This window comes from Oryza brachyantha, chromosome 4 (assembly GCF_000231095.2).
Source record: "Oryza brachyantha chromosome 4, ObraRS2, whole genome shotgun sequence".
Taxonomy (NCBI): Eukaryota; Viridiplantae; Streptophyta; class Magnoliopsida; order Poales; family Poaceae; genus Oryza; species Oryza brachyantha.
The window spans coordinates 21,694,889-21,721,288 of record NC_023166.2 but is presented as its reverse complement, the minus strand read 5'-3'; the positions used below and the strand labels follow the sequence as shown (position 1 = coordinate 21,721,288).

General features: G+C 39.5%; 4 protein-coding genes across 4 annotated transcripts; 2 read left to right on the top strand and 2 right to left on the bottom strand.

The window, feature by feature from the left end:
* Positions 1–488: 488 nt before the first annotated feature.
* LOC102711253 lies at positions 489–3,775 on the bottom strand. The gene is made up of 10 exons (XM_006653020.2): positions 3,353–3,775; positions 3,155–3,252; positions 3,024–3,069; positions 2,779–2,861; positions 2,584–2,645; positions 1,911–1,972; positions 1,725–1,784; positions 1,574–1,606; positions 1,068–1,133; positions 489–962 (listed from the first exon to the last, which is right to left on the bottom strand). The coding sequence occupies exons 1-10, from the start codon at positions 3,725–3,727 to the stop codon at positions 918–920; spliced, it is 930 nt and encodes a 309-aa protein (XP_006653083.1). The 5' UTR covers positions 3,728–3,775; the 3' UTR covers positions 489–917.
* A 160-nt stretch (positions 3,776–3,935) lies between these two features.
* Positions 3,936–7,205, top strand: LOC102710973 (tubulin-folding cofactor B). The gene is made up of 8 exons (XM_006653019.2): positions 3,936–4,116; positions 4,200–4,351; positions 4,428–4,546; positions 4,807–4,868; positions 4,941–4,982; positions 5,861–5,994; positions 6,242–6,311; positions 6,865–7,205. The coding sequence occupies exons 1-8, from the start codon at positions 4,012–4,014 to the stop codon at positions 6,910–6,912; spliced, it is 732 nt and encodes a 243-aa protein (XP_006653082.1). The 5' UTR covers positions 3,936–4,011; the 3' UTR covers positions 6,913–7,205.
* A 519-nt stretch (positions 7,206–7,724) lies between these two features.
* On the top strand, positions 7,725–10,593 carry LOC102710690 (UDP-galactose transporter 1-like). The gene is made up of 5 exons (XM_006653018.3): positions 7,725–8,033; positions 9,096–9,345; positions 9,452–9,659; positions 9,887–10,118; positions 10,194–10,593. The coding sequence occupies exons 1-5, from the start codon at positions 7,920–7,922 to the stop codon at positions 10,425–10,427; spliced, it is 1,038 nt and encodes a 345-aa protein (XP_006653081.1). The 5' UTR covers positions 7,725–7,919; the 3' UTR covers positions 10,428–10,593.
* Positions 10,594–10,730: 137 nt separating this feature from the next.
* LOC107304042 (putative 1-phosphatidylinositol-3-phosphate 5-kinase FAB1D) lies at positions 10,731–16,568 on the bottom strand. The gene is made up of 8 exons (XM_040523266.1): positions 15,702–16,568; positions 14,684–15,571; positions 13,610–13,944; positions 13,355–13,481; positions 13,107–13,268; positions 11,736–13,007; positions 11,381–11,641; positions 10,731–11,263 (listed from the first exon to the last, which is right to left on the bottom strand). Exons 1-8 carry the CDS (start codon positions 16,566–16,568, stop codon positions 11,015–11,017), a joined length of 4,161 nt encoding a protein of 1,386 aa, XP_040379200.1. The 3' UTR covers positions 10,731–11,014.
* Between the last annotated feature and the right edge of the window lie 9,832 nt (positions 16,569–26,400).

The following is a 26,400-nucleotide window of genomic DNA, read 5'->3' as shown; positions in this document are numbered from 1 at the left end:
GGTGAGGCATTGATCTTGTTGATTGCATTCTCAAAGGAATACTACTCGACATGTGAACGAGATAATCAGATGATCTATAGGTCTGTCTTCTCATTTGTAAGGTTCTTACGCAGCCTTACATGGCCATCTTGTAAATAAGGTGGTTTCCCAACGATGTGAGAGATGATGGTTCCATCGTGTAACGATGTGAGAGATGATGGTTCCATGCTGGTTTTGCTGTATGACCGTGCCTGAGAAAGATATGGGTGTATACCTGAGGAGAAAATTATGGGAGGATCGAATGGCGCTTCTTCGAGCAAATAGCAAAATAATAGTAGACTATAAGCTAGCTATAAACATATTTTAAAGAGATAAAAGGAGAGAGAGCAATAGGCTACTAATTTATAGCTAGTTATAACATGAGCTTTAAGACAGTGTGTATGACATGCGAGACCATGTATTAGCGTTTTGTAGATAACTATTATATGAATTGACTATTAGATTGATTATAGATGAATTAGAGCTAGTAGTTGGTTATGCTATTGAACTTGCTCTTCTGTCCAAAAGGCAGTGACACTGACAGAGTTGAACAGAAAGAGGGAAAATAAAAAATAAAAACAAGCCATTGGCAAACTGCCTGTCAGCCCAACAAAAAGTAAAAATAGCTGGTGGGCGGAACCAATCCCAGCCGAGAGCCCACTAGTGCCCCTAAACAAGTAACCATGCTAGCACGAACAACTTGGCTGGCTTGCAATCTTTAATCAAAGAGAAGCAGCTCAACATGAGTCCCTAGTTAAAGCTGCTTTAGCACTGATATGATGTTCCTTCCTATGTCGTATAAATCTTCTCGCCGTCTAGCTTACTAAGTGGATGGATGGTCACGGCCTCCCTAGCATTCTTCGGCTCTGATCAACCATGAATATAGGTTACATGTATGGTCATCTTTCACCCAGTACTGATTCAAGAAGGGCCTCTTCCTCCTCCTGCACCATACATACATAACACACAGAAACAAGAACCCACTTTTACATATATGTATGTATACACTCACTTTACATAGCATTGAAAGGATCAAGTAGGTGACGTACCACCAAAGCGGTGAACTCTGTCTCTTCGTCTATGGCGCCAACAACAGCAGGGTCATCCATGAGTTCCTGTTCACAGATAATGTAAGGCCTTGTTAAAAAGTTTTCCTAAAAATATCACATCGAATCTTTAGATATCTAAATGAAGCATTAAATATACATGAACATTAAAACTAATTACATAGTTATGGAGAAAATCGTGAAACGAATGTTTTGAGCCTAATTACGACGTGATTAGCTATAAGTACTACAACAACCAACATGTGCTAATGACGGATTAATTAGACTCAAAAGATTCGTCTCGCGGTTTCTAGGCGGAATTTAAAATTTGTTTTGTAGTTAGACTACGTTTAATACTTCAAATATGTGTCTAAAAGTTTGATGTGACATTTTTGTAAAATGTTTTTGCAATCTAAACAAGCCCTAAGTAGCATTCCCAGGGGTCTAAGTTTTTATACTACGCCTCTCTACATAGGCCACACTGTAATTACAGCAGTAACATTGCTTACATCTTCAGCAATGCGTAGCACACCATCTTTATCCTGCACAAAGGGCATGTGATTTCAGAGACAATGTGCCACCTTTTCAATATTTGTTTATTTTTTAAAAGAAAACATTTAGCTTGGGCTGTCTCTACAGGTTGAAGAATAACCAGCATACCTTCACTGCAACGAACAGAAGAGGATCAACTGGTGTATATATCATATAATGTGCACCATCCTGCAGACGTCATGAATATCAGTAATCACATATTCTCAAACATGTGCATATCAACAAAAACACCAAGGAATATCTAGCGATCCAGTATTTTCTGAAGCCACATCGATATGAAACCATTTTCCTCACCAAATTGAAACAACAAATCTCTACGCCTTCAAAAGGTACCCCATCACTGCCGTCATCAGAATCTGCAGTTATAGATATGAACACATGATGAGGTGCAAAGAAAGATCAAACAAGAGAAATACCATGTTTCAAAGAAATGCCGCAATTACATGTGCTAGTTGTCCATCCAATCCTTACTTAAAGTTCGCTTTATGTATATATATATATATATATATATATATATATATATATATATATATATATATATATAAACTAGCGAAATGCCCCCCGCTTTGCTATGGGTGACATAAAATATGTTAGCATCGCTTGTTTGCTTATTCAGAAAGATTGATATTCACTTGTTTAAACCAAATATTGAAATGTTTCATAATATCAGTATGTATCAGAGATCAATTTGCAAATTCTGTTAAATCTTTAGTGGGGTGGCAGATTTACTGTCACCACCACTAGAATCTTTTATAGTAGTAAAGAAAACATCGGACATGAAATTCAAAAGGCATTCATGTGCAAATATATGTATGAATGACAAAGTCATATCATAATTATGGCAATCGTGCAGGTGTAAGGGTTCTAAGTTTCTGTTTTGTTCAAAGTTTAAAAACCACCTTTCAGCGATGAAAGTATGTCATCAAAACCTTCTGCACAAAAAGAAAAATATGCAATTTTTGGTTACCATGAAATTCTTGAATTGCGTCTTCAGGAAAGCAGAAGCCACCCCGTGCCGTATAACAGAACCTGAATGTGGGAGCCAGAATAATGTTACGGAAACAGTGAACATAATAACTAAGAACAAGGGCATGCCCTGTATATCTCAGTTAAACAGAAAGGAAGACGATTTTGGGTTCATATGGCTGTTCAGGATGCTCACCCACTTTCCACGAAGTGCATATGCACTCTAGCGAGCGCATATGCAACGGATGGAATTATTTCCTTAAGCTGGTCATCATCAATCTGCAAAAGAAAAGAAATTGTATCACGCGAAGGATAAGGAGGAAAACGCTATCAATTCCATTTGGAATGATATGGTGAGAAATGGAGAGAGTTTGAGTTCATTCGATCTTCGAATGATGAATGGAAATGGAAGGCAGTGAGAGGAGAGGATTAGAGACATACAGCAACCCAGCCGCTGAAATTGGCACTCTTAAGGACCTGCACAGGCCTGAAAGAGGGGGAATATATAAGAGGTTTTGGTTTGAGAGGGAATATGAGGAATAAGCCCGGTGACTGGTGAGTAGAATTCGTACATGTCGACTGGGCAAAGGAGCATGCACTCCTGCTCCTGTGTGCTCCGGAACACTCTCCTGATGATGCACTCCAATGGGCGCTTGTTGGTCTCATCAATCTGCACAAGAAGAAGAAGGTAAAAAAAGGTGAGTTTTTTTGCTTGCTGCCATGAATGAATGAGAGGTGCCGATGAAGAAAGAGGTTAGTAGTTGACTGACGATGGTGACGATGCGCTTGGAGGCGGCGGCGATGCACCTGCCCTGGTCGTCCAGCACGAAGCCCGCGGGCGGGTTGGGCATGGCGGCCACCCGGGTGCCCCCAGCGAAGCTCCCCTCGTCTTGGTCATCGTAGTCGTCGTCCGTGTAGGATTGTTGGTGGCGACCAGGCGGGCCCCTGGTGCGGGTGGGCCTGGGAGGAGGACTTCGCCTCCTGGCGTCGTCGTCGTGGCGCGGCGCCCGGCGGTTTTTGGTGGAGCTTGGAGGAGGTCGCTGGCGAGGGGGAGCGGCGCAGGTGGAGACGAAGAGCGCGCGGCGGCTGCGCATGGGCCTCGCCGCAGCTGTGAGTTGCAGGGACACCATCGCCATGGCCGCCATTATTACTCGCCGCTGCTGCTGCTGCTGGCCGGAATCGGATAGAGCAATCAGCTGTCTGTCTACGCCTGCAGTGTGGAAGGCCACCAAAATGTTATTGGGCTTGGGCCACCAAGGTTTAGTTTACGGTGTAAAGTAGACCTTTTGCTTTCTTTCTTTTACTGCATATTGGGCCGTTGCTCCTCCTCTTCTCTCTTTTTGGTGGGATCGATTCCTGGAAATATTCCACGATACAGGCAACTCTCAAAGTTGGGATCCGGCGATCGGCGGCGGCGGCTCCAATAAAAATGTCGTCCTCCAAGCTGCATCTTCCGGCGGACGACAGCGTCCTCCTCCTCCTCACGCACTCCAACCTCGCCACCTTCTCCTCCGACATCCGAGTCTCCAAGCAGGTCGGGTCCCTTCCCTTCACCTCAACTCCTCCTCCTCCTCCTCCTCCTCCTTCTCAGGACCCCATGCCATTTCTAGGTTGCAGACCTCCGTCGAGGCGCTCAAGGAGAAGCTATGGAGGAAGACCGGCACCGCTGTTGCCTCCATGTGCCTCCAGCTCCGCGACGACACCGGCGCCATGATCGCCGACCTCGACCAAGACGACGCTACCCTCGCTTCCTACTCCCCATACGACGGGTTACTTACCTGCCCTTTGCCTTTATCTTTCTCGGGGTCGTGACTCACTCCATCTCACTCTCCATCCACCACCTAGGTACCGCCTTCACATTATTGATCTCGATCCTTCGTCAGTCACCTCTGGGGGTTGGTTGGAGGATACTTCACTTGTTGACAAGTATAAAATCTCAGATGAAGCATATAATAAGCTTGATAGTAAGTTTATCTTTTCTTCCATCAATAAGTTCTCTGGATAATCTCAGAGCAAGTGTCTAGTTACTAACACTCCACATCTCATATATACTTCACCCTGTTCCTTGCAAACACTTACAGCATTACACAGCTGTCCTACTTATATAAATGCAAGCTGCCTTCAAGTCCTATACTACTGCTTTTGTTATGTTGCATCAAAATTCCTGTGCTGATTCTACCGTATTGCTTTCTACAAATTATCTTACATCTATATTTTGCGCCAGCAAACTTTCGAAAATTCAAAGAAAAGATGGCACTGAAAAACCCTGCATCAGATGATAAAGAAGTAAGTTCCTCAAGTTTTTGGCTACCAGTTTCCACTTTTCAACTTGCTTACTCTATTTCTTGTGTTCTTTAGCAATCTGACAAACATATGGAGGAATTGTGTGCCAACATCAAGGTCAGCATATTTTGTTTCCCCGTGTGCATTATTAAGTTGTGGCACATGCTATGTTATATTGCTAAACTAATCTCTTTTTTTAATTACCTACCTGCAAGTCACCTACCTTACATATGCTGATCTTTCTAAGGCCAGATTTATAGCTTAACAAGTAATACAGGTGATTTTGTTCCCCTCCTTCATCCCCAACCCCTGGTCTTTAGGACCTATTTGAAATGTGTGACTGTGTTTTTTGGGGGTATGGTTGGGGGACTTGGATCCAAATCTTTAGAGATTAAAAGTATGTTCTAAAAATTTCCAAGAGCATCCTCCACATCACCCCTTGTCCAAATTCCTTCTTAATGGGTTCAAGCATCCGTAAATGGAATATTGGATATACTGAGCATCTAAATAATTTGCCCCTCTAGAGGGAAAAAAAAACAGATTTGAAGCAGTATATGAATCTATGACCAAAGTGAACCAATTGAAATTAACTGTCTTCATGTTTTTATATTACTATGAACAGAAACCAATTTGTTTTGTCCTAGACTTTTAGTAGATCTCTTGTTTTTCACTAGCAGTTTTCTATAAAGCGCAATGACATCCTTCCTATCAACTGCCTGAATGTGTATCTTATGATTAGGAATTTGAAGTTCGACCATGATATTGAGATTTGTTGGGCATGTGTTCATATATCAGATAGTCATTGTAAATAAAAAACATTCGTTTTCTGTTGCCTTTTGTTTTTGAAAACCGGTTTTGTTTCTATTGAAGGGAGCAATGTGAATTTCATGCATCGGTAATCATTTGTGAATTGGGTTTTAATCCTTCTTTTTATCTAGTATGGAATCATACAGATATTTCTTTGTGTAGTCTTATCATTAAAAAATATGTGACAGGTGGGTGATAGATGTGAAGTCGAGCCAGGTGCTAAGAGGGGCACTGTAAAATTTGTTGGCAGAGCTGAAGCTCTTGGACGTGGATTTTGGGTTGGAATCCAATATGATGAACCACTTGGAAAGCACGATGGCATGTAAGTATATTGACAAAACATAACGATGAGAAATAATATGCCTTTTTTAAAATTCTTTGAGTAGTCACTATAAGTTGGCATACTGATTTTATATAATCCATTATTTATTCCTGATTATTAGCATGGTACCTCTCCATACTCTCTTAGCTAATACTCCGCATTCAAGATGTTGTGACTGGTGAATGGTACTAGGCCTCTGGGCAAATAGCTCCTGGTAACATTACGTCTTGCTTCTATGATACTGTAGGGTGAAAGGCATTCGCTTTTTCGAGTGTCCTCAAGGGCATGGAGCTATTGTTAGGCCAGAGAAAGTAAAGGTAAATTTTCTTGGTTAGATATCGACCTGTTCTCTCTTTTGGAGTACTGCTCAGAACTACTTGGCAAATTGCACCTCTATCTTTTTTGCTTATGCTTATGTTTATAAGCCAAAATTTGAATTCTCTATCTTAAATTTAGAGTTGATTTGGGGGGGGTTTACCGAAGTTTATTTTTCAGCCTTAGCTTTTAAATCACTAAGAATACGTATATAAAAGTTGTATTCACAAATTATTTTTTTTTTTGCAAATAACCTAAAATTCTGACTGTGTGCGTTTGCATTTAGGTTTAGTGTTGTTTTAATTGATCTTTTGGAATGCAAGGAGTAGTGCATCTACTTGCGGTAGCAGAGCACGTAATAGTAGATATGAGGTCATGTTGCATTGTACTACAAATTACATATTTTTTCTGTTGTGGCTTTTGAATTGCCCTGTTGGATATTAGAAAACATCAGTGCAAATATCAAGCATATATTTTTCATGGGTTGTTTTATGTTTAGATTTCACGTGGCCCATTGATATAGTGTTACTCAGCAGTTGTCTTTGGTCTTTGCAGATCGGTGACTACCCAGAGAGGGACCCGTTTGAAGAGGAGGAGATCTAGTCTGCGTGTAGTTTGTGTTTGAGATGGTCCTGTAGGCGTATTCCTCTTCAGAATTGCTTCCGTTAATTCTTTCGCCCGTTATCCCCTGTATGTTGGTTTGAGAATTGAGATAATTAAGCATGAAAAATATATGTTGGGTGTGATTGTCCCTAATCCCATGCTGGGATGGCAAATTGGGAATTGAGGATGCTGTAGTGGTGTTAGTATTTGAGCATTTGGACGTTTGAGGTGCATAACCTCATCAATCATGTGATTAAGCCGAACCCCACATGGGGCTGCCTGTACCGTTCATTTCATGTGTTTGGACTGTACCTCTCATTTTGCAACCACGTAGCAAATGTTAAGAATTGTTTGTTTAGGAAGAAGGGCGATATAACAGATTCGCAGAGCTGGAAATTTGGGTGGTGGCCGCATGGAAAAAATCAAGTCGTGTTCCAGCAATCCGATCGTAACTAGTGTAGTAAGTATTTAGGCAGGCAGGTTGATTGATTGTTTAGTTTTGACTAGCGAGACTGGGGTAGTGTTGGACTTGATGCAACGCAATCGCAATCAATCTTGTTACGCATCCTGACCCTTCCTTTTCTGCTTCATCTAGCTACCTTAATAATGTTTGAGTTGATTTTGATTAGTTTTTATTGGTAACTGCTTGCTTGCTACTCCTCTCCAGTACTGCTACACCTTTACTCTTTGTCGGTCAATCAGATCAACCGCTGGCGGTGCATAGCAAATTACCAAACCAATCTACTACTACGACTCTACAGTCTACATCAGTAGTAGAGAAGAGAACCAGCTCCAAATCCCAAGTCCCACTCCCACCCACCCACCCGAGAAGAGAAGGAGAGGGAAGGGGCACACCGGCGGCGGCGCGGCCTCCTCCCCTATTTGCTTCGCAAGAAAAGCTTCCGGCCCGCCCGCCCGCCATGGGGACGAGGTAGCGCCCCCCTTCCTTCCTTCCCCGAGCCTGCCTACCTGCGGTCCTCAAATCAAGCTTGGGATTGGAGGAGGAGATGGAGCAAGGAGGAGCGCCCAGCGGGCTCGGCAGCATGCGCGCGCTGCTCGCCATCCTCCAGTGGTGGGGCTTCAACGTCACCGTCATCATCATCAACAAGTGGATCTTCCAGGTCCAGATTTCCCCTTGCTTAATCCCCTTTCGCGACGGATCTCCCTCTCAAATTCAATCGCTACTGATAAGCCTACATGTTTAGTCAACTAACTTACTGGAGTAACATGCTGCTACTCCACAAATTAATTTTCAGAATGTTTGGTGCTGTATAAACAACCGCCTTTTGCTTCCACTGCTACGCTATGGTCTGTTTCATCATGAAACCCACTTTGCGTGATTACCCCCAACACATCTCTAATCTTAGATTAGCGATGCTGCTGCATCCTGCCGCTTATCTTTCTCATTAATCATAAACTAGACTTGGTTCAACTGTCTTTTGATGAACCTGCCGTATGCTGCAATGTATGGGAAGTAGAAAACTGTTTTAGCTCCTGGGTCCTTTTTCAGCAAAGCCAGTTAGTGCGATGGCACCAGGTGGAATGCCAGGAAGGGACTGGGGTCCTGTTTATTTTCTTTCTAGCTTTTCGTTCAGTCTGGATGTTTATGTAAGCACACTGTTACATTTCTAGTAATGGAAATGGGAGAGGGCCTCACCCTCTCTAGCTTCAAAAAGAAAAAAAAGAAAGGAAAGGGATAGATAGTAGTCAAACCTCGACCTCCATTAGAGCATCCCAACAGCTCATCCATCCCATCTTCCATCCTAGAAATAAAGAATGAAGAGTAAAAGTTAAGCTCCAGCAGAACATCTATCTTATCATCTATTTTTAAATATCATCCATATTAGGAGAGAGAACCTCTGTATTTAGATGTTCTCTCTCCAATCCTCCAAATAGATATAGAGGATGTCATATATAGATGATCTGCTGGAGTACAAAGGGATAAGAAAGATGAAAGTGTTTTAGATGATCATCCAAATAAAGATATGGATGACCAAATTTAGATGAGCTGTTGGGGATGCTCTTACTATTACAATTCCTTCATTTATGTTTACTCTTCTCATACAACTTAAAATGCATGCACGGTTCAAAAGCAAGGAACTGTTTAAAATGGTGTTAACTTCCTTTACAGCAAACACCACACATGTCTTTGACCATATATTATTTTTCTTCTTTGGGTACAGAAGCTGGATTTCAAATTTCCTCTGACAGTGTCTTGTGTCCACTTCATATGCTCGTCAATTGGGGCTTATATTGCAATCCATGTACTTAAAGCGAAACCACTGATTGAAGTCGAACCGGAGGACCGTTGGAGAAGGATTTTTCCAATGTCATTTGTCTTCTGCATAAACATCGTGCTCGGAAATGTCAGCCTGCGCTACATCCCAGTTTCATTTATGCAGACAATCAAATCTTTCACTCCTGCAACCACAGGTACACTAATTCTGTGCTTCTTACACCCTAACTGTTCCAGTATTCTCATATTGCTATAGCATGTAACACCTTTTATGATGGGCTTGTTCCGATCCATGTGTTGCAGTTATTCTGCAGTGGTTAGTTTGGAGCAAGTATTTTGAGTGGCGCATATGGGCTTCGTTGGTCCCAATAGTTGGGGGAATACTCCTAACTTCAATAACAGAGCTTAGTTTCAACATGTTTGGTTTCTGTGCTGCCATGGTAGGCTGCCTCGCTACATCTACCAAGACCATTTTGGCAGAGTCTCTACTCCATGGATACAAATTTGACAGGTAGATGCTAATGTTATGGTGTGTGAAGACTGGTGTTTTAGCTATGCAGTGCTGTGATCTGACTGTTATAATGTTTAGGGCATTTTATCTTTCATCCTAAAGTTATAAGTCATCTCCAGGGACTGTTCCTTCTCTTTTCTGTGCTATATAAGTTGGATTTCTTTAATGGCAGTGTTACCAGCAAAGTCAATCCTTTTAGTTATGATGGTTCGTTATGTTCTCTGCAGCATTAACACAGTGTACTACATGGCACCCTTTGCCACCATGATACTGGCTCTACCAGCAATGTTACTTGAAGGAGGTGGTGTGGTTACCTGGTTCTACACACACGAGTCAATTGGTTCTGCACTAATTATCATCATAGGCTCAGGAGTGCTCGCATTTTGTCTGAACTTCTCCATCTTCTATGTGATCCATTCAACCACTGCAGTGACCTTCAATGTTGCCGGCAACCTGAAGGTAGGAAACTTTTTGGACTCTGCTTTCGCACTTCAATTTCCTGCTCGTTTCTTATAACTGGCCACTGCGCTGCAGGTTGCTGTTGCTGTATTGGTGTCGTGGTTGATCTTCCGGAATCCAATCTCTGCTATGAATGCGATCGGATGTGCGATCACGCTCGTTGGTTGTACTTTTTATGGCTACGTGAGGCATTTGATCTCTCAACAGCAAGCTCCTGCCCCAGGAAGCCCAAGAACATCACAGACAAATTCGCCCAGAAGTCGAATGGAGATGCTACCCCTTGTAGGCGACAAGCAAGAAAAGGTCTAGTAAAAGAATACACTTGTATGCAACAGCCATTATGGTATGGATCTCCTTGTAGCTTGAACTATTGTGTTCCATCAAGTTATTGTTTTCGAATTGACTATAAAATACGCACACTAAACTTTCTTCGGTGTAGTACAATACATAATTTTTCGACGGCATAGGCTTAGCATATGACGCAAGTCAAACATCATTGGCGTTACCAGACGTGTGATGCTGGAATGCTGATGAAATCGGTCGCGCGCTGATGAAGGATGAAGTTGCCAGTTATCGCTGCTAATGTTGGTCATCTCATCTAACCCAATCTGTAACAATTGTGTTGGGTAAGAAATGCTAAGCATAAAACAACGTTTCTACACCACATAAACCAATAATAATCCGTCAATACAAACTTTTTGCTACCACATAAACCGGTAAGGCATGATCAATGATTTTGACCGTTGTATTTTGGGCCTCGCTTGCTCCAGAAATTTGCTTTAAAATTGCAAACTTTTGGAGAATTAAAAACAAGTGAGCCACCCATTCTATGTACAGTGCTTTTAAAGTAACAAACAAGCAAACAATGGACTCATTTGCAGGGTCCCAAGACGTTTCTATGTACTCCAATCGTCTGGAACTGTTAGGAAATACTTGGCCATGAACTTCCTAAACCTTTTTTTGTACTCTTTGGGTGAAATTACCGTTGGTGAAGCATTCTTTGGCACAACTAAAGAAGTTTTCACCCATGTCTCCAGTTGCTTGTCCCATGTATACTGCCTTAGGTAATCAATAATTCCAAATACAAACCCATGCCTGTCTTCGTCCACTCCCACAAGTAAAGAGTAATCCATTACATTGATTGACTGCAAAAACAATGATTTTTATCAGTATATTATAGCACAAAACACTGTTTCAAGAAGTATATTCCAATAGAAAACATGATCTATTATGTGTGGTTGAAGTGAAATACTATTACATACAGTGAGAAAAGCTGTGTCATTCCAGATTGCCCGCTGTAAGAGATGTTTCATTCTTCCACCAACATATATCGGAGAAACACGCATGTCATCAACGAAATTTTGATCCAAGTAAACAGTGCCATGGTCATTTGAGTCAGAGATGTATCTGGAGAAAACAACTCCTTTGAGATCATATATCCGTGACACTTTGTGTCCGAAGAGAAGATTTTCCATCACCATCAGATCAAGCTTCACTTCCCTGCCATGTTTGATTTGCTTAACCTGGAATAATTAGTGAGCTCACTCATTAAAAAGATGTGTAACAATCCATGGAAAAAAATGAAGTGATTCCATATTTTTGGTGTAAATTAAGTACCTGATAGATTCCTAAAATTTTGGCAAGGCAAGTTTGACTCCCAGTGTCAAGAGAATGATAGACATGCTTAAAGTAATCGGGTGCAAATTTTATGAAGGACTCAAACTCTGTCTTCTGTATTTGCTTTATGATGAACCTATCATCCAATGTTTTTGCAAAGAAAGCCTTACTCTTTCCTCCTTGAGCATCCCATTTCTTGCACCGGCTTAAGGAAGTAATGTATGCAAGCTCAGATGGGCAGCATTTCTTTCGAAGAGTGTAAAACTGATTGGCGTGTACACAAATCACTGAGTATTTTCCTTTCAGAGATAATTTCCCGTTGACAGATACCTCAGGATGAAGTGGGGACGATAGAAGAGAGCTATCATAGCTGGAGAAGAGGTCATCAGATGAAAAGCTTGCATCTGAGTCAGAAGATCCAATAGATGACCAGGACGAAGAGGCTGAAGAAGTTTCAGATAATGAGCTGTAAGATTTCTCCATTTTAGAGCTCTCGGTCCCCCTGCTGTAGGCTGCCTCACCCTCAACTATAGAATCTAGTAAAAGATGTCGACGTTCCTCTGATATGGCAAGTGCACGAGATATTATGCTGGATATTTCATCCTCTGATATGCACAACACATTACCTCCTGGACCAACTGCGAACTCAGTAGATGATTGTTTGTGCAAGTGGGACAGATGAGATGGAGAATAGTTGTTGACAAGCTCAAATTTTTCCAAACACCCAACCTGCAGTTCATGCCTGTAACTCACTCTTAACTCCTGCAATGGACTCCAAACCCATGTTTCCCTGCCATACCATTCAGGAATTCCAAAATGCGGCATACCCGATTGCTCTTGCTTAATGGATACTGAATTTGTGACTGGTCCAGTTCCCTGAATATCTAGACCTTCCAAGTTTCTGAAAGAAGGCACTTCTGTGATGTGTTGCTTTTCGCGTCGTTCATCTCGTGAATTTTCGTCAAGGAAGGTTGATGAATATCTGTCCATCCCCGGTTGTTCAATGTACTGCGTTGCCTTGATACATCCATTCGCCAAGGACAGTTTACTGCCTGCACTTTCATCAGTAGCAGGTTCACCGGTAAATTCAACAGTGTCTTTCTTGATGCAATTAGCCTTTCTTTCAGACTTACACTCAAGAAGTTGATGGAAACGACGGTCCCACATATATAGTAGAATCAGAAGATCCTGGTAGAGCCAATTTACATTAAGAATCTCATTCACAGAAGAGCTAGACATCCTGCTTTGTTCAACAGCCTTCACGAGGGAATCCTGTTGATGATATTGGAAGACAGCCAGTTAAATTACAGTTATCAGAGATGATATCTATGTCTAGGAAAGCAAAAGACAAGAAAGGACCACAGGGTGTACCACAAACTGGGCCTTTTCTTCCATCAACATCTCTTCAAGTTGAGAAACCTCTTTGACAGGAAGAAAATCACCACAATTGATTGCCACCTCAGGAAACTGATTCTTTATGTGCTGTATTAAGCTTGCAACTTCAGAGAAAAGCTTAACTCCGCTTGCAAGGACCTTAAAAATGCAACAGAAGCATTAGGCCTGACATGACGAATGAAACCAACGCATGAGATGAAAACGATAAAGAGAATAATACATACATTTCTCCCCTCTTGCTCGAACCACTCGTGCATATTGGGATTGTGAAACTCAAGGGTTCGTTGTGGTTTGCAGGCAGTGTAAATTTCAACCGCTGAATATTGGAACTTTGCAACTTTTGAGCCCAACCTGAAGTCACCAGGTCCCAATTTTATCAAACAAAAAAAAAACAAGTGCAAACCGATGCTTAGCATATATGCAGAGACATTTTTTACATGACATGTTAAAAAAGGTGCTTGAGAAACATGAATATGTACCCAAAAAATCGCAAGCAGTCCCTGTTGACCAAATGCCCACAAACTGACAGCCTTTTAGCAGCAGAGTGGCTAGAAAAACTGAGTTCAAGGAACTTCCCAAACGAAAGATTACGCGCTTCAGTTGATATTAGCACTCTTCGAGATGATTTGGACATCCCACTTTCATGCTCACATCTTAGGCATCTTGTCCACATCCAAATTTTCCCTTCAGATTCACCAGGCAAATGATGTCGAGGCAGCAAACGCTTCACGCTAACAGTTAGATTTCCATTGCGGTGGGTGTAAGAGTATATGTGAGCATCTGGAGGCTCTCCACATGAGGAACAGCTTAGGTTCTGCCACAGACAAACATGCATCAATCATGACTACATGTATGTGTGGTCTCTGCTGTTACGAGAACATCAGGATACAAAGCATAGAACAGAATTATACCATTGACCTATGTATTATCGAAATCTATGTATCCGTTATAATATAAAGACATAAAACAGCTTGAGAAGGAGTCACCACGTTCACTATAAAGACTAAAAATTACCACACTAATGTAAGAAAAAAGACTTTAACCGCTAGATCATGGTGGGTGGGTCCGCATTATAATGGTATATATTGATCGTTATAATTGTGCATAAAATACAATTATATTTTTAGAAATAGAATCTAAGAGTTGTAAATAAAATCTAATCTAAATCTATAGAAATAGAATATAAAAAGTTGTATATGATGTCCAAATCTTATAAGAATAGAAACTCAGACTTGTATATGAAATCTAAACATGTACAAATAGAATTTGGTTTGTAGAAATAAAATCTAACAGTTGTATATGAAATCCAAACATGTATAATAGAATTTATATGAAATCCAAACCTTATAGAAATAAAATCTAACAGTTATATATGAAATCCAAATATACTTGTACATAGTTATATCTATAGAAATATTATTTCAGACTTTTATGTTAATTCTAATTCTACGGTGAATTATCTGGCTCCATGCAAAATAGCTCAGGGTAGTTCCCTAGTTATTATTTATAAAAGAAAAGGATAAGTTTATAAAAGAAAAAATATAATTAAGTACCTGATTCTGCAAAATGTCTTGCAAATATCGTCCTAAGGAGACGTCAAAATTTCCATAATAATTTATGCGGTATAGATGACTCTGCTCACAGATAACCTGCTTTGTGGCGCATTGGCTGGACAACAAGATGAGTATGCTCTGAGAATCCAGTCCATCATCAGCCTCATCCGTGTCCGAATTTCTATTTTCGCCAATGTAACCGGTACTGTATTGTTCCACATCCCCCATTGGAACTGACAACTGCTCATGTTTTTCAGTAACTAAAGGATCAGGTTGTGCCTTTCTTTGGTTGATTTTGGCGAATACTTGTTCCTGAAGATCACTCAACTGATCCATATACTGATAAGAATGATCTGGCTCCTTTTCTTTTTCCAAGGCATCATCAGACTCCATTTCTTGGCTGATTTCAGTCTTTTCTTCCTCCCGATGACCAGTTGAGTCTTGAGAAGAAGTTACAGGTAAATAAATATTCTGATAACGGAATATATCAATGAATCTTCTGAGTGATCCGGACACTGAGGACAACAGATTTTCAGATGGAGGTGCTTCATTTGGATCACAGTTGATGGTTGTACCATGACCTGCGGATGAGTTTAAAGCATCTGGTGGTTTATTTGTGAAAGAAACTGTGGTTGCCTGATCCCCAGCATAGTATTCCTGTAAGGACTCTCTATAATCTGTAGGACTGGCAGCAGGAAGAGAACAATTTGAGATAAGAGGAGTTTGATGAGTAATTTCTGGTATCCCATCCTCTCTATCATTCAAGAAAACCCTCTGATCTTCGAAGAAGGAGGTCTCTAGAACCAGATGGTATGCTGCAAATACTGTGTATTGCAGGACTTGCTTGACTTTCTTCAGTTCTTCAGTGTTTGCTCCTCTTAGCAGTATCTGCACGTATTCACGGGTGTGTGCCAGTGCAATGCAGGTTGTTAGCAAGTTAAGTACTCCTAGACTAGCAGTATCTGCATGTATGTACGGAGGTAATTAAATGGCCCCCCGGAATATCCATAGTACTTACAGTGCATCCCAGAGGGTTGGAAAAGCCTTCCAAGAAGACCAATGATTTAGATTGCCTCTTGCCAGCAGGCAGAGTATGGTGGTTATGCTCCTCGAAGAATTTGTCGATGTGGAAGTAGTCGCAGTGCTTGAGCTTTGGGCAATCCAGAAGCTGAGAGAAGGAGAGCAATGGAGCACCGCAAGTGCGAGCGATTCTCTGCAAGCGGTGGAGCTTCATGTCGAGCAGCAGGGTGACGCCGTGCTGCAGGAGAAGCTCCTGAATGTCACGGGAGACCGTCTTCTCGACCATGACCACATTGGGGCGGCAAGTCCGGACGATGTGAGCGATGGAGGCTCCGAGACTCTGCTTGTCCTGCTCCATGGAGTCGAAGGAGGAGAAGCCGAGATGGGAGTCGAGGCCGAGGGCGCCCTGGAGCAGCACTAGCCTGGGCCTGTGGCACTTGCTGGGCATGTGCTTGTGGGCGGCGTTCTTCCTGAACACCAGCCCGGCCTTGATGACCTCGCACTGGCGGCGGCTGCCGGAGGCGACGCACTTGACCTTCACGTACGACGCTGGGTCCATGTCGTTGCCGGCGGTGCAGGCGTGCGGCTGGATGAGCAGGGCGCCTTCCCAGGAGAGGGAGGTGACGACGTCGAGCCACTCCGGGTCGACGCCGGCGGACGCCAGGAAGCGGCTGGCGAGGATGTTGAGCTGGCCGTTCATGGCGCTCAGCATCGCCGCCCTCTGCCGCTCGTCGTCGTCGCCCCTGGAACTGGAACTAGGAGTGGTAGGGTCGTCGTCATCGGCAGCCGCAGCAGCAGGGGGTACCCAGTCCCAGACGTCATCTGAATCGGAACAGTAGTCCGCCGGCGGATAACTGATGGCCATGATCGTCGAAAAGAAAAATATTGGAGTAATAAGCTAGCTAGCTAGTTATATACTAGTAAGTTACTAGTATCTGTCTATCTGAGATGGATGCATGACATGAGATGAGATGAGATGAGATATATGAATTGTCATTGATCGGAGAAGCAGCAGGAAGATCCATGTATCTTTTTTTTTTAATTGGTGCAATGCAAGCAGCAGCTATAACTGCTAGTGCCTGCTCTAGCTAGCTAGCTAGTCTAGATATGATCAGGAGCAATACATACATACATACACGCTAAGTTTTTCTGACCTATTCTAAATTTATTATATAATTTATTTATATGTCTAAATTCATTAGCATTTATATGATAATGACAATGTTAAAAAGACATATATCATGAACAGAGTGAGTATATGATATCGTACGTATATACTCTTCCCGACTCCTCAACCAATCAGTATACTGCAAGCACCTTCACACAAATTAACACACAACATACGGATTTGCCCCTGCTTCGATCTGAGACTATACGTGCATATATCTCTTTCTACCACCAAAGACGTATAATATATATGTTACAATTTTGTGCAACCATGAATTAGTACTAGTACAATATATATCCCATAACCAAATCCAGATGTTTCTTTGCTTTACTTCGAGCTTCTTTTCTTGGGGTGTTTGTTTGCGTCGTCTCATATACTTCCACCGTTTCGTAATAGATATTTTTTTTAATTATTGTCTAGATTCATATGGATACTAATGGGTCTAAACATATATATATATAAATTATATATATTCATTAATGAATGAATTTAGATAAGACTAGAAAATCTTATAACATAAAACAGAGATATAAATTGACCTGAAAAATTAGAAGGAGAAGAGACAGATGGAGCTAGCTAGGGTTGCGTGGTGACACGTGTCAAAAGTGTAGTATCAGCATATTCCTATGCGTGTGTTGATATCTTGTGCAATTTTCACTCGATCCTAGAAATGCAGCGCGGCTAAAGCTGCGCTGGAAGGTACTAGTAGATGAGCAGTTCCATTGGACCGGTTAGCCTGTCGTAAGGATCAGATGTAAAATGTTCTTCCTTCACTCTAAATTAAGATTATTTTTATTCCTCTTGTTTGTCGTATAATACATTTCATTTTGAGTGATCATTGTATTAGAGTTTGTGAATGTTGAGAACAAGTACATTGGATTTAGATAAAGTCAAGATAATAACACAGGAATTTAATAAAGTGAAAGGTATAATAGTCTTCATCTTTTCTATTTGTATGTGTGGGATGGAAGAAGAGAAAAATTAATTTAAGATGAACGATTATATTCTTTTGTTATATGTAATGGCATACTTCCTCTGTCCTCTTTAGATTTCATTTTTATCTTGCCTCACATGTAACTATACAAAGTTATAAAACCGAGATGCCCTCATTTTTGTAAATCATTACGCATGTGTCTCCTACTTTTTGAAATTCCAGTACATTTGTCTGCTACTTTTTAAAATATCAATGCATTTGTCTTTTACTCTATCAACTCCGATGTAATAATTACTCAAAATAAAGTACTTTGTGGAAAATAAGAACCAAATATGAAGTCTTTTTGCACAAATATAGTGTATATGATGACATATTGATTATTATAATTAGTTATGAGGTTGTGGTCTATGGAATAATGAGTGATAGATAATTTGCTAGTCTACAGGTTTGGAGGATGCTTCGTCCGTCCCTAAAAGACTTTATTTTTATATTTTTAGATGAAGAAAATATAAAATATACTACTATTATATCCATCCCAATATTATGATATATAATAATTTCTAAAGATGAATATGGGTATTAAGAAAGTACATGAAAATGGTTGAGGGAGGTTGTAATTGTTTTAGAAGGTAAAATAGATGAAAAAAATTAAACGGAGAATAATTGTGGATAAAGGATTTACTTTTAGCAATTTTTTGTTAGAGTTTGGTAAAATAGAAGACAAATGTATTAAGATTTAAAAGGGGACAAATGTATGCAAGTTTGAAAAAGTATGAGACAAATATATTAAAAGTTTATAAAGTGATAACATTCATGTTTTTCTACTTTATTTGTATAGGTAGATGTGTGATAGATTAAAAATAAAGTATTTTTGGTAAAGAGGGAGTAACCGTTAAAAATAAATATGGACAATTGCATATCTAACCCTACTTTACATGTATCTAACCCTACTTTGCAGGCAAACTACAGATTTGACATTTATTTTTCAACTTTGCAGTTTTGACCCTTTTTTCTAAAACTTTTTTTAAAACGAAGCAACTGAATGACCCTACTCCGTGAAGGGCACTTAACAGTGTTAAATGGAGGATAAATTGACCGATTTACCCTTGTTCTTTTAACCTTATTGTTAAATGGAGGATGAATTCGATAATTTGAACTTAACTTAATAAAATTCGAAATTTGGTATTTATTTGATAGATTTGAGGTTAGTTTGATATATATATATATATAATATTTTAATTTCGATAAATTTGAACTTAAATTATTCCTCTTTTTTTTACAATAAAATTCAAACAGAGTTAATTTGCATGTTTCTCATTAGATATTCCAAGAGCTAATAAAGAAGATGATCTTGTTGCGTGTAACTGCACCTACATATTAGCTGGTCAAAATCGTTCTGTTACTTGATCATGAGACCATATGCATGAAGAGTAGCAGCTTTGCAGAGAAACTCATGTATCATCCATAAACTTGACGGGGGAGACCGGTAGAGCACGGCGGTGATGAGGAGCCGGTGCACGCTGTAGAAGTCGACGGCGAGTGCGAGACTGCGAGGCGCCAGTCGTGGCTCAGGAGCCGGTCGAGGTAGATGTAGGCGACGGCGTAGCACGCCGAGCTGCACCCGTCGAACCACGCGATGCGCGCCGCGTACGTGCGAATTGAGGTGCCGGGCTTGGTCGTCGCCTGGAACGCCGATGCGGCGGTCAGCTCCGCGAGCGCAGTCGTGACCGCGGCCGCGTCGTTGCGCTTCGTGACGCGCTCCAGGATGCCGGCGAGGGCTGCCCCGCCGCCGCCGCCTACTCCCTCCACCGACACCTCGCCACCTCCCCGTCCCGCCGGCGTCGCCTCTTGCCGCCTTCTTCCCTCCACAGCCCGACGCCGCCGCCGCCGCCGCCTCCTTCCCCCACAGCCCGACGCCGACACCGCCGCTGCCGCCTCCTCCCACAGCTCGGCGACTCCTCCAGATCTATTAGTTGAGACAGAGTGAGTTGAGAGAGAGGGGGTGGAAGATATTAGTGATGGGCAGAATAGTCTATTCATAATTAAAATTTCCTTTTTTATTTTATTTACTCAAAACCCTAACGGCATGCATCAATCAGAATCAGACGATTGCTTGATTTTTTTAAAAAAATTAAATTTACAAAATAAAAAAGAGGATCAAATCCATATCCACAGTTAGCATTCGAATCCATATCCATAGTTAGCATTCGAAGCGAGGTCAGATATACTATCATCCCAAATAAATAAAATGGTTTATAAGTAGTGCTAGGCACAGCAGTACGCAGGGGCAATAGCAACAGCTTCTGCTAGATGGGCTTCTGCTGGATGGACAGATACAGTCAAACAGCTGATGATTGCTGTGCTGGAATACCCACCGCCGGAGAATTTGCATGGAATTCGGTCCTCTGTCCCGTAATAATCTCATTTTTCGTTTTCCATGTTCAACATTTAACCATTTGTTTTATTTAAAAAAATTTTACAATTATTATTATTATTATTACTATGTGATAAAATATGAATAGTACTTTATACATGAGTAATCTTTTTAGGTTTTTATACAATTTTTTCAAATAAAACGAATGGTCAACGTTGGACACGGAAAAAGAAAAATGGGATTATTAGAGCAGTACAATAGCAGTTATAAGCCAGCTATAAGCATATTTTAAAGAAATAAGAGGAGAGAAAAGAGATGTGAGGAGCCCGCTGCACACGGGCTCCAAAACAAAATGTGTGTATGACATGTGGAATCATGTATTGATTTTTTATAGATAACTATTATATAAATTAGTTATTAAATTGACTATAAATGAGTTAAAACTAGTAATTAACTGTACTATTGAACTTGTTAACTTGTTCTTATGGGACGGAGGTAGTAATGAGAAGATATGATGTTGACCGTATGTGTAGCTGATTTTAGCTGGAGATTAACCTACAGCAGCAAAGGAGCATATATGCATGCGTGCTGACACATGTGTAGCTCAGCTGTCCAGTCGGTCTTGCATGCAACAGCCACGTGTCCGGCTGCCCATGACCATCGCCTAATCAGCTACTGTTACAGACTGCCTCTGCATCCGTCCATCGTTCCGCTAGCTAGCTCAGACCCTGTTTGGTCCTGGGATTTTTTTTATTCTGTTAAATCGAATGTTTAAAAATAAATTAGAAGTATTAAATATAGATTATTAATAAAATTTACTCTAAACTATTTTGCGGGACAAATTTATTAAGTCTAATTAGTTCATGATTAGCGAATGTGATACTACAGTAAACATTTGTTAATCATAGATTAATTAGGCTTAAAAAATTTATCTAGTGAAACCGTCTTTATTTATATAATTAGTTTTGTTATCAGTCTATATTTAATACTCTTAATTAACGTTCAAATATTCAATGTGACAAGAAAAAAAATTCCCTGGATCCAAACATGTATCAAATACTAGATCAGTCGGTCAGACAGGGGCCGAATTATTGATCCAGCGTACAATCCAATCCAATGTTGCAATAATTGACTAGTTTCATCCGTCCTCTCACAGTAAGCAGAGTGTTTATTTAATACATGATTAATTATAAACTGCTTCCTCCTAAAAAAACTATTTCTATCACTTTATTTTAATTTTCAAATAAAATTATTTATCCATATACCATCTCACCAAAATCAAACACAGTGCATTCACTATTTAATTTCCTGAATTCCGACCTGCATTCGCTTGTCAATCAATCCCACCTTCTTTTAACCATTTTAACCTATTTTTCTAATAAACGTACCCAACTCTATAAATAATTATTAGCTCCATCTTAAAATATTAAAACAAAGTGGTAGTACTAAATGTCACGCAACCTGCAGCTAGCTATAAATCTTAACAAGCCCTGTATCCAATTTTATAGTATCACATATATTACTTTCTCTATTTCATAACATATAACATATTTTTGTTTCGTTAGCACAAAGATTTAACTGAATATTACTATATTACATGTATAGCATAAAAGTAAAATCCTAATAAATTACTTTTGGATACGGTTATAAAATATTAATTTTGTGTCAAAATTATATTTTTAATAAAATAATCTTTGATTAAGTTTTTATTCTAATAAAATAAAATACGTCCAACGAGTAGACGGAGGGAATACATTTTGAGAAGGAGGGAGCAGTATCACTTGTAGTCTCCAAGGAGTACTTGATTAGACAAAGATTGAGTATTCATTTCTTTGAAAATATAAGGCATGTATGGTCTTGGAAATGCAATAATGATTAATAATATTAAATAACATAATTTATTTTTGTCGACGATTTGGAAGTCGGCAATATATATGGGGTGGCTAGCGAGGCGTAAAGATCGATGGTTAGGATGATGACACAGGGTTACCCAGGTTCAGGCTCTCGACTAGCGAGATAATACCCTACTCCTGCCCTGGGATTGTATTGGATTGTGGACAGATCAACTAGAAGATAGCCGATCTGAATATGCCGTCTGTCTGGCCCTTCCCCATGAGAGTGCCCCTATCCCCTTATATGGTGGTGGATAGGGCTTACAGATAGAGTCCTAATCTGATGAGACTAAGATCTATCCTAATTCGGTTATAACTCGGATCCGGTATAGGCGGCATGCAATCCAGTCGTAACCAAACTCCGATTGATACCATACAGATATAATCTCCATCCTATTCGGTACTCCTACGACTGTATGTATATATGTAGTCTACGAATACCCCTAGTACATGTATTCTACAATTTTAATAAAAGGAGTTTCATATTATAATATTTTGTTTAATGCTAAATCTAGTAGCGATTTATCTTACATGGTTATTATTTTTTATTTGTTTTCCATTAATAAACAAAGCTTAAAATCATAAAATCTAAAAATATGTTGATGAAGATTTTTTTCAAAAAAACACATCATTTAGCTGGTAGTTTAAGAAATATACACATAATATATAACTCATATTTCGTAATTATCTCGGTCAAATGGTTGCATCTATTAGCTAATACTTTTTTCAGTGGTAAGCCGTATATGTATTAACAGCGAGTCGTACGTCTATGGCAATTTTATCAATATTAAAATATGTTGGTCCAGTCTCTATATATGCATGTAAGAATGCACGTTCGTAGAGACGAGTGTGTGTATATTTAATTATACCGTGTTTGGAAAAAAAAAAAGAAAGGCACCGTTGATTATGGTGCATGCGTGCGTGCATCCTCGTGGTCCAAGTGTCCACAATGATAGTGCACGTCCACATATAAGAAGAGTATCATGAAATCAGCCAACGTAGCCATCAATAATCATGTATGTATGTATATGTACACACCGGGGAACCCCCAGGCTAGCTAATTGTTAGATTAATTACCGGATCTTGAGGCTATCGATCAATACGGCATATCGATCCATCCATTGATATGGGATGTTGATTTGCCATCATCAGGATATTACTAGTTTCTGGCTAGCAAGCAGAGAAATTAAGAGACACATGCATATATATAATTCCAGGGATTAGATATTGTAATTAATGTACACACATATATAAATATGCAGATAGCAAGGGAAAAAATGTGGGAATTCAGCTGGAGTGAAATGATACATATATATGATGCCTCCTGCACCTGGAATCAGCTAGAATTCAATCATTAGCTACCGCGCGCCATCGATCGATTGCTCTCGATTAATCGATGAATGGATATGTTTCGTCGTTCTTAATTATGCAGACCTAATTATCATCATCGTCCGTCGTGGAAATTGGATTTAATTAATCATCTACACGCATTGAGGACGATATGCGATTAGTGCCACTGTTGACCTGAACTAGAGATGAGGATTTCACCTCTCACGTCGGTCGATCCATCCAGACAATGGCCGATTTGATGCTCGTAGCTTTCGGGCCAAAAAGTTTTGATCGATGCACAAATACAAATATATATGGGCTAGATTATTCTTCACACATTCTGGGCCTTTCTCTCTGTGATCGAGTAAATATACATGGGCTGGATTTCACATCTCGAAAATATAGTACATGTATATGTGACCACAATTATTGGGCCAATTTCGGCTCAAGTCCAGTGTCATGGTCCAAAAATATAGTCTTGCACCATTTGTGCTATACTAATTCTGTCCATTTCAAATTACATGTCGTCCTAAGTCAAATATTTTTATTTTTAATCATTAATATTAAAGTTTTATATAGGTTAACGATATTTGAATTATATAGTTCTCATAATGAATCCAAAAACACAAGTCTTATGACGTTGAACTATTGCTTTTTTAAGAATCTATTGTCAAAGATTCCTCGACAAATCTTAAATTTACTAAATTTCGATTGAAAGTATACTCACATATACATAATTATATATGAGTGTAATGTTACAAACTCTATCTATGCTACTTTAAATTAAAGAGCTAGTGATGAAGGTGAATAGTGAAATATGTTACCCTCCATAGCCAACTTCCTACATTTTGTGAAGGAAAAATAAATAAAGGAGGGGGTGAGACCAAAGGTCCCTGGTCGGTCCAAAAGTGTATGCAGAAGTTAATAGATGATACTAGAAAATGATGGAAACATATGTTAATGATAGTGATCTTTTAAAAAATACAACGCACAGATAATAGTTGAGGTAAATACCATGGATGAACACGGGTGGACCCGAAGGTAATTAAAAAGCTGATCTAGTTTAACTCAATAAACTAAATTAATATTAAAAATAAAACTTAGTTTATTTAGTTAAACTACGACGGACGCAGACCAGACTATACCACAGGGCACAGGGCATCTCCATTGCTTCTAATAGTGGCAGGAAAGTGAGGGGGTGTCTGTTTCTTTCTAACTTTTTTTCCCTGTCACATCGAATGTTTAGACACTAATTAGAAGTATTAAATATAGACTGTTAATAAAATGCACCACATACTCTGAACTATTTTGTGAGACCAATCTATTGAGTCTAATTAGTCTATGATTAGCGAATATAATGCTACAGTAAACATTTGCTAATCGTTGATTAATTAGGCTTAAAAATCTATCTAATAAAATAGCCTTTATTATGCAATTAGTTTTGTTATCAGTTTATATTTAATACTCTTAATTAATATAAACATCCGATATAATAAGCGACTAAAAAAATTTCAGGAACCAAACAGTCACCAAAAGAAATGAAGCAACCATATTGACCATTGTCTAGCCCTAACATGGATTCGTCGTTAGGTTACTGCACATACACATAGATTACACTGCGATACTGCAGAAGTGCAGAGAGATCGAGAGTGTCAAGAGTATTGCTACAGTGCACGTCCAATAATTTATTATCTTGTCGATCGATCATGATCAGGTCGCACATCGCTTTCTCTCCCAAGGTCCTTCCCAACCGACATCCATGCGGCGTATATATACATGCATATATGCTCTCGACCATTCTCAACTCCTCATGCAACAAAATGATGGGTATATGCATACTTACTGTTCCGGGAACGTACCCAAGTATTCGCTTTACTGTTTTCCAATAAGTTATGGTATGAGTATGCAGTAATTAACAAACTTTAATTACTGCAAAACTGATGTCAGGTCAAGTGAGAGTATGATAATGAAGTGCTCCTACTGTACTCTTGTATCGTGTAGCATCCGCAACTCCCAATTTCTTCCCATATGTTTTGGAAAAATTTTCCGAAACAATAAACATGTCTATATTTTCGCCCATATTGTCCTGCTAACTCTCGTTACTTGATTAATTATATTTTTTTCCTACCTAGATTTATAGTAGGGGTACTCCTTTTTGGTGCCTCTGTGCCAAAAATAAGTTATCGTTTTGGATTTAAAACTTGTCCCAAAATAAGTGATCGTTTATGATTTAAAACTTGTCCACCCCTATCTTTTTGCTCTTTTTATACTTATAAGCCAAATTTGAATTTTCAACCTTAAATTTAGGGTTGATTTTGAGTTTTTTTCATCGAAGTTTATTTTCTAGGATTTACTTATAGATTGTTAAAAATACATATATAAGAGTTATATTTATAAGCTTTTTTCATTCATAAATATGATGTTTGGTCTTTTTTTCCTAAAAAAAATCAAACAATCACCCTTGTCCTACAATAATGATCACTTTGTATTATTACTCCTCTCACCTACCAGCTCTCGTTTAAACTTCTTCCTATTTTAACCCCAACTACTCTCTTATTTATAAACATCTCTCGTTTGATAAAGTGTATCTTAGTCAATTTTTCTCACCTCAGGAACTTAGGGGTCGTTTAGTTTGCAAAAAAAGTTTATAAAAATATCACATCAAAACTTTAAACACATATTTAAAGTATTATACTTAGTTTAATTACAAAATAAATTTTAGATTCCGCCTGAAAACTGCGAGACGAATCTTTTGAGTCTTATTAATTCGTTATTAGCACATATTGGTTATTGTAGCATTTATGGCTAATCACGTCCTAATTAGACTCAAAAGATTCGTCTCACTATTTTCTCCATAACTGTGTAATTAGTTTTAATGTTTATATATATTTAATGCTTCATTTAGATGTCCAAAAATTCGATAGGATGTTTTTTGGAAAAAAATTTGTGAACTAAACGGAGCCTTGTTTCGAGACAGAAAAGGTATTGGCCAATTACACA

What these genes read in the sequence shown, in the direction of transcription:
- LOC102710973 (XM_006653019.2), top strand. Translation starts at nt 4,012, where the DNA reads ATGTCGTCCTCCAAGCTGCATCTTCCGGCGGACGACAGCGTCCTCCTC. An exon ending in AATTGTGTGCCAACATCAAG is followed by an intron (nt 4,983 to 5,860) that starts GTCAGCATATTT and finishes AATATGTGACAG; the next exon opens with GTGGGTGATAGATGTGAAGT. An exon ending in TTAGGCCAGAGAAAGTAAAG is followed by an intron (nt 6,312 to 6,864) that starts GTAAATTTTCTT and finishes TGGTCTTTGCAG; the next exon opens with ATCGGTGACTACCCAGAGAG.
- LOC102710690 (XM_006653018.3), top strand. Translation starts at nt 7,920, where the DNA reads ATGGAGCAAGGAGGAGCGCCCAGCGGGCTCGGCAGCATGCGCGCGCTG. An exon ending in TCAACAAGTGGATCTTCCAG is followed by an intron (nt 8,034 to 9,095) that starts GTCCAGATTTCC and finishes CTTTGGGTACAG; the next exon opens with AAGCTGGATTTCAAATTTCC. An exon ending in CATGGATACAAATTTGACAG is followed by an intron (nt 9,660 to 9,886) that starts GTAGATGCTAAT and finishes TGTTCTCTGCAG; the next exon opens with CATTAACACAGTGTACTACA.
- LOC107304042 (XM_040523266.1), bottom strand. Translation starts at nt 16,568, where the DNA reads ATGGCCATCAGTTATCCGCCGGCGGACTACTGTTCCGATTCAGATGAC. An exon ending in AAGACATTTTGCAGAATCAG is followed by an intron (nt 13,945 to 14,683) that starts GTACTTAATTAT and finishes TGTCTGTGGCAG; the next exon opens with AACCTAAGCTGTTCCTCATG. An exon ending in AAATTTTAGGAATCTATCAG is followed by an intron (nt 11,642 to 11,735) that starts GTACTTAATTTA and finishes TAATTATTCCAG; the next exon opens with GTTAAGCAAATCAAACATGG.
- LOC102711253 (XM_006653020.2), bottom strand. Translation starts at nt 3,727, where the DNA reads ATGGCGGCCATGGCGATGGTGTCCCTGCAACTCACAGCTGCGGCGAGG. An exon ending in ATTTCAGCGGCTGGGTTGCT is followed by an intron (nt 2,862 to 3,023) that starts GTATGTCTCTAA and finishes TTTCTTTTGCAG; the next exon opens with ATTGATGATGACCAGCTTAA. An exon ending in CGCAATTCAAGAATTTCATG is followed by an intron (nt 1,973 to 2,583) that starts GTAACCAAAAAT and finishes CTATAACTGCAG; the next exon opens with ATTCTGATGACGGCAGTGAT.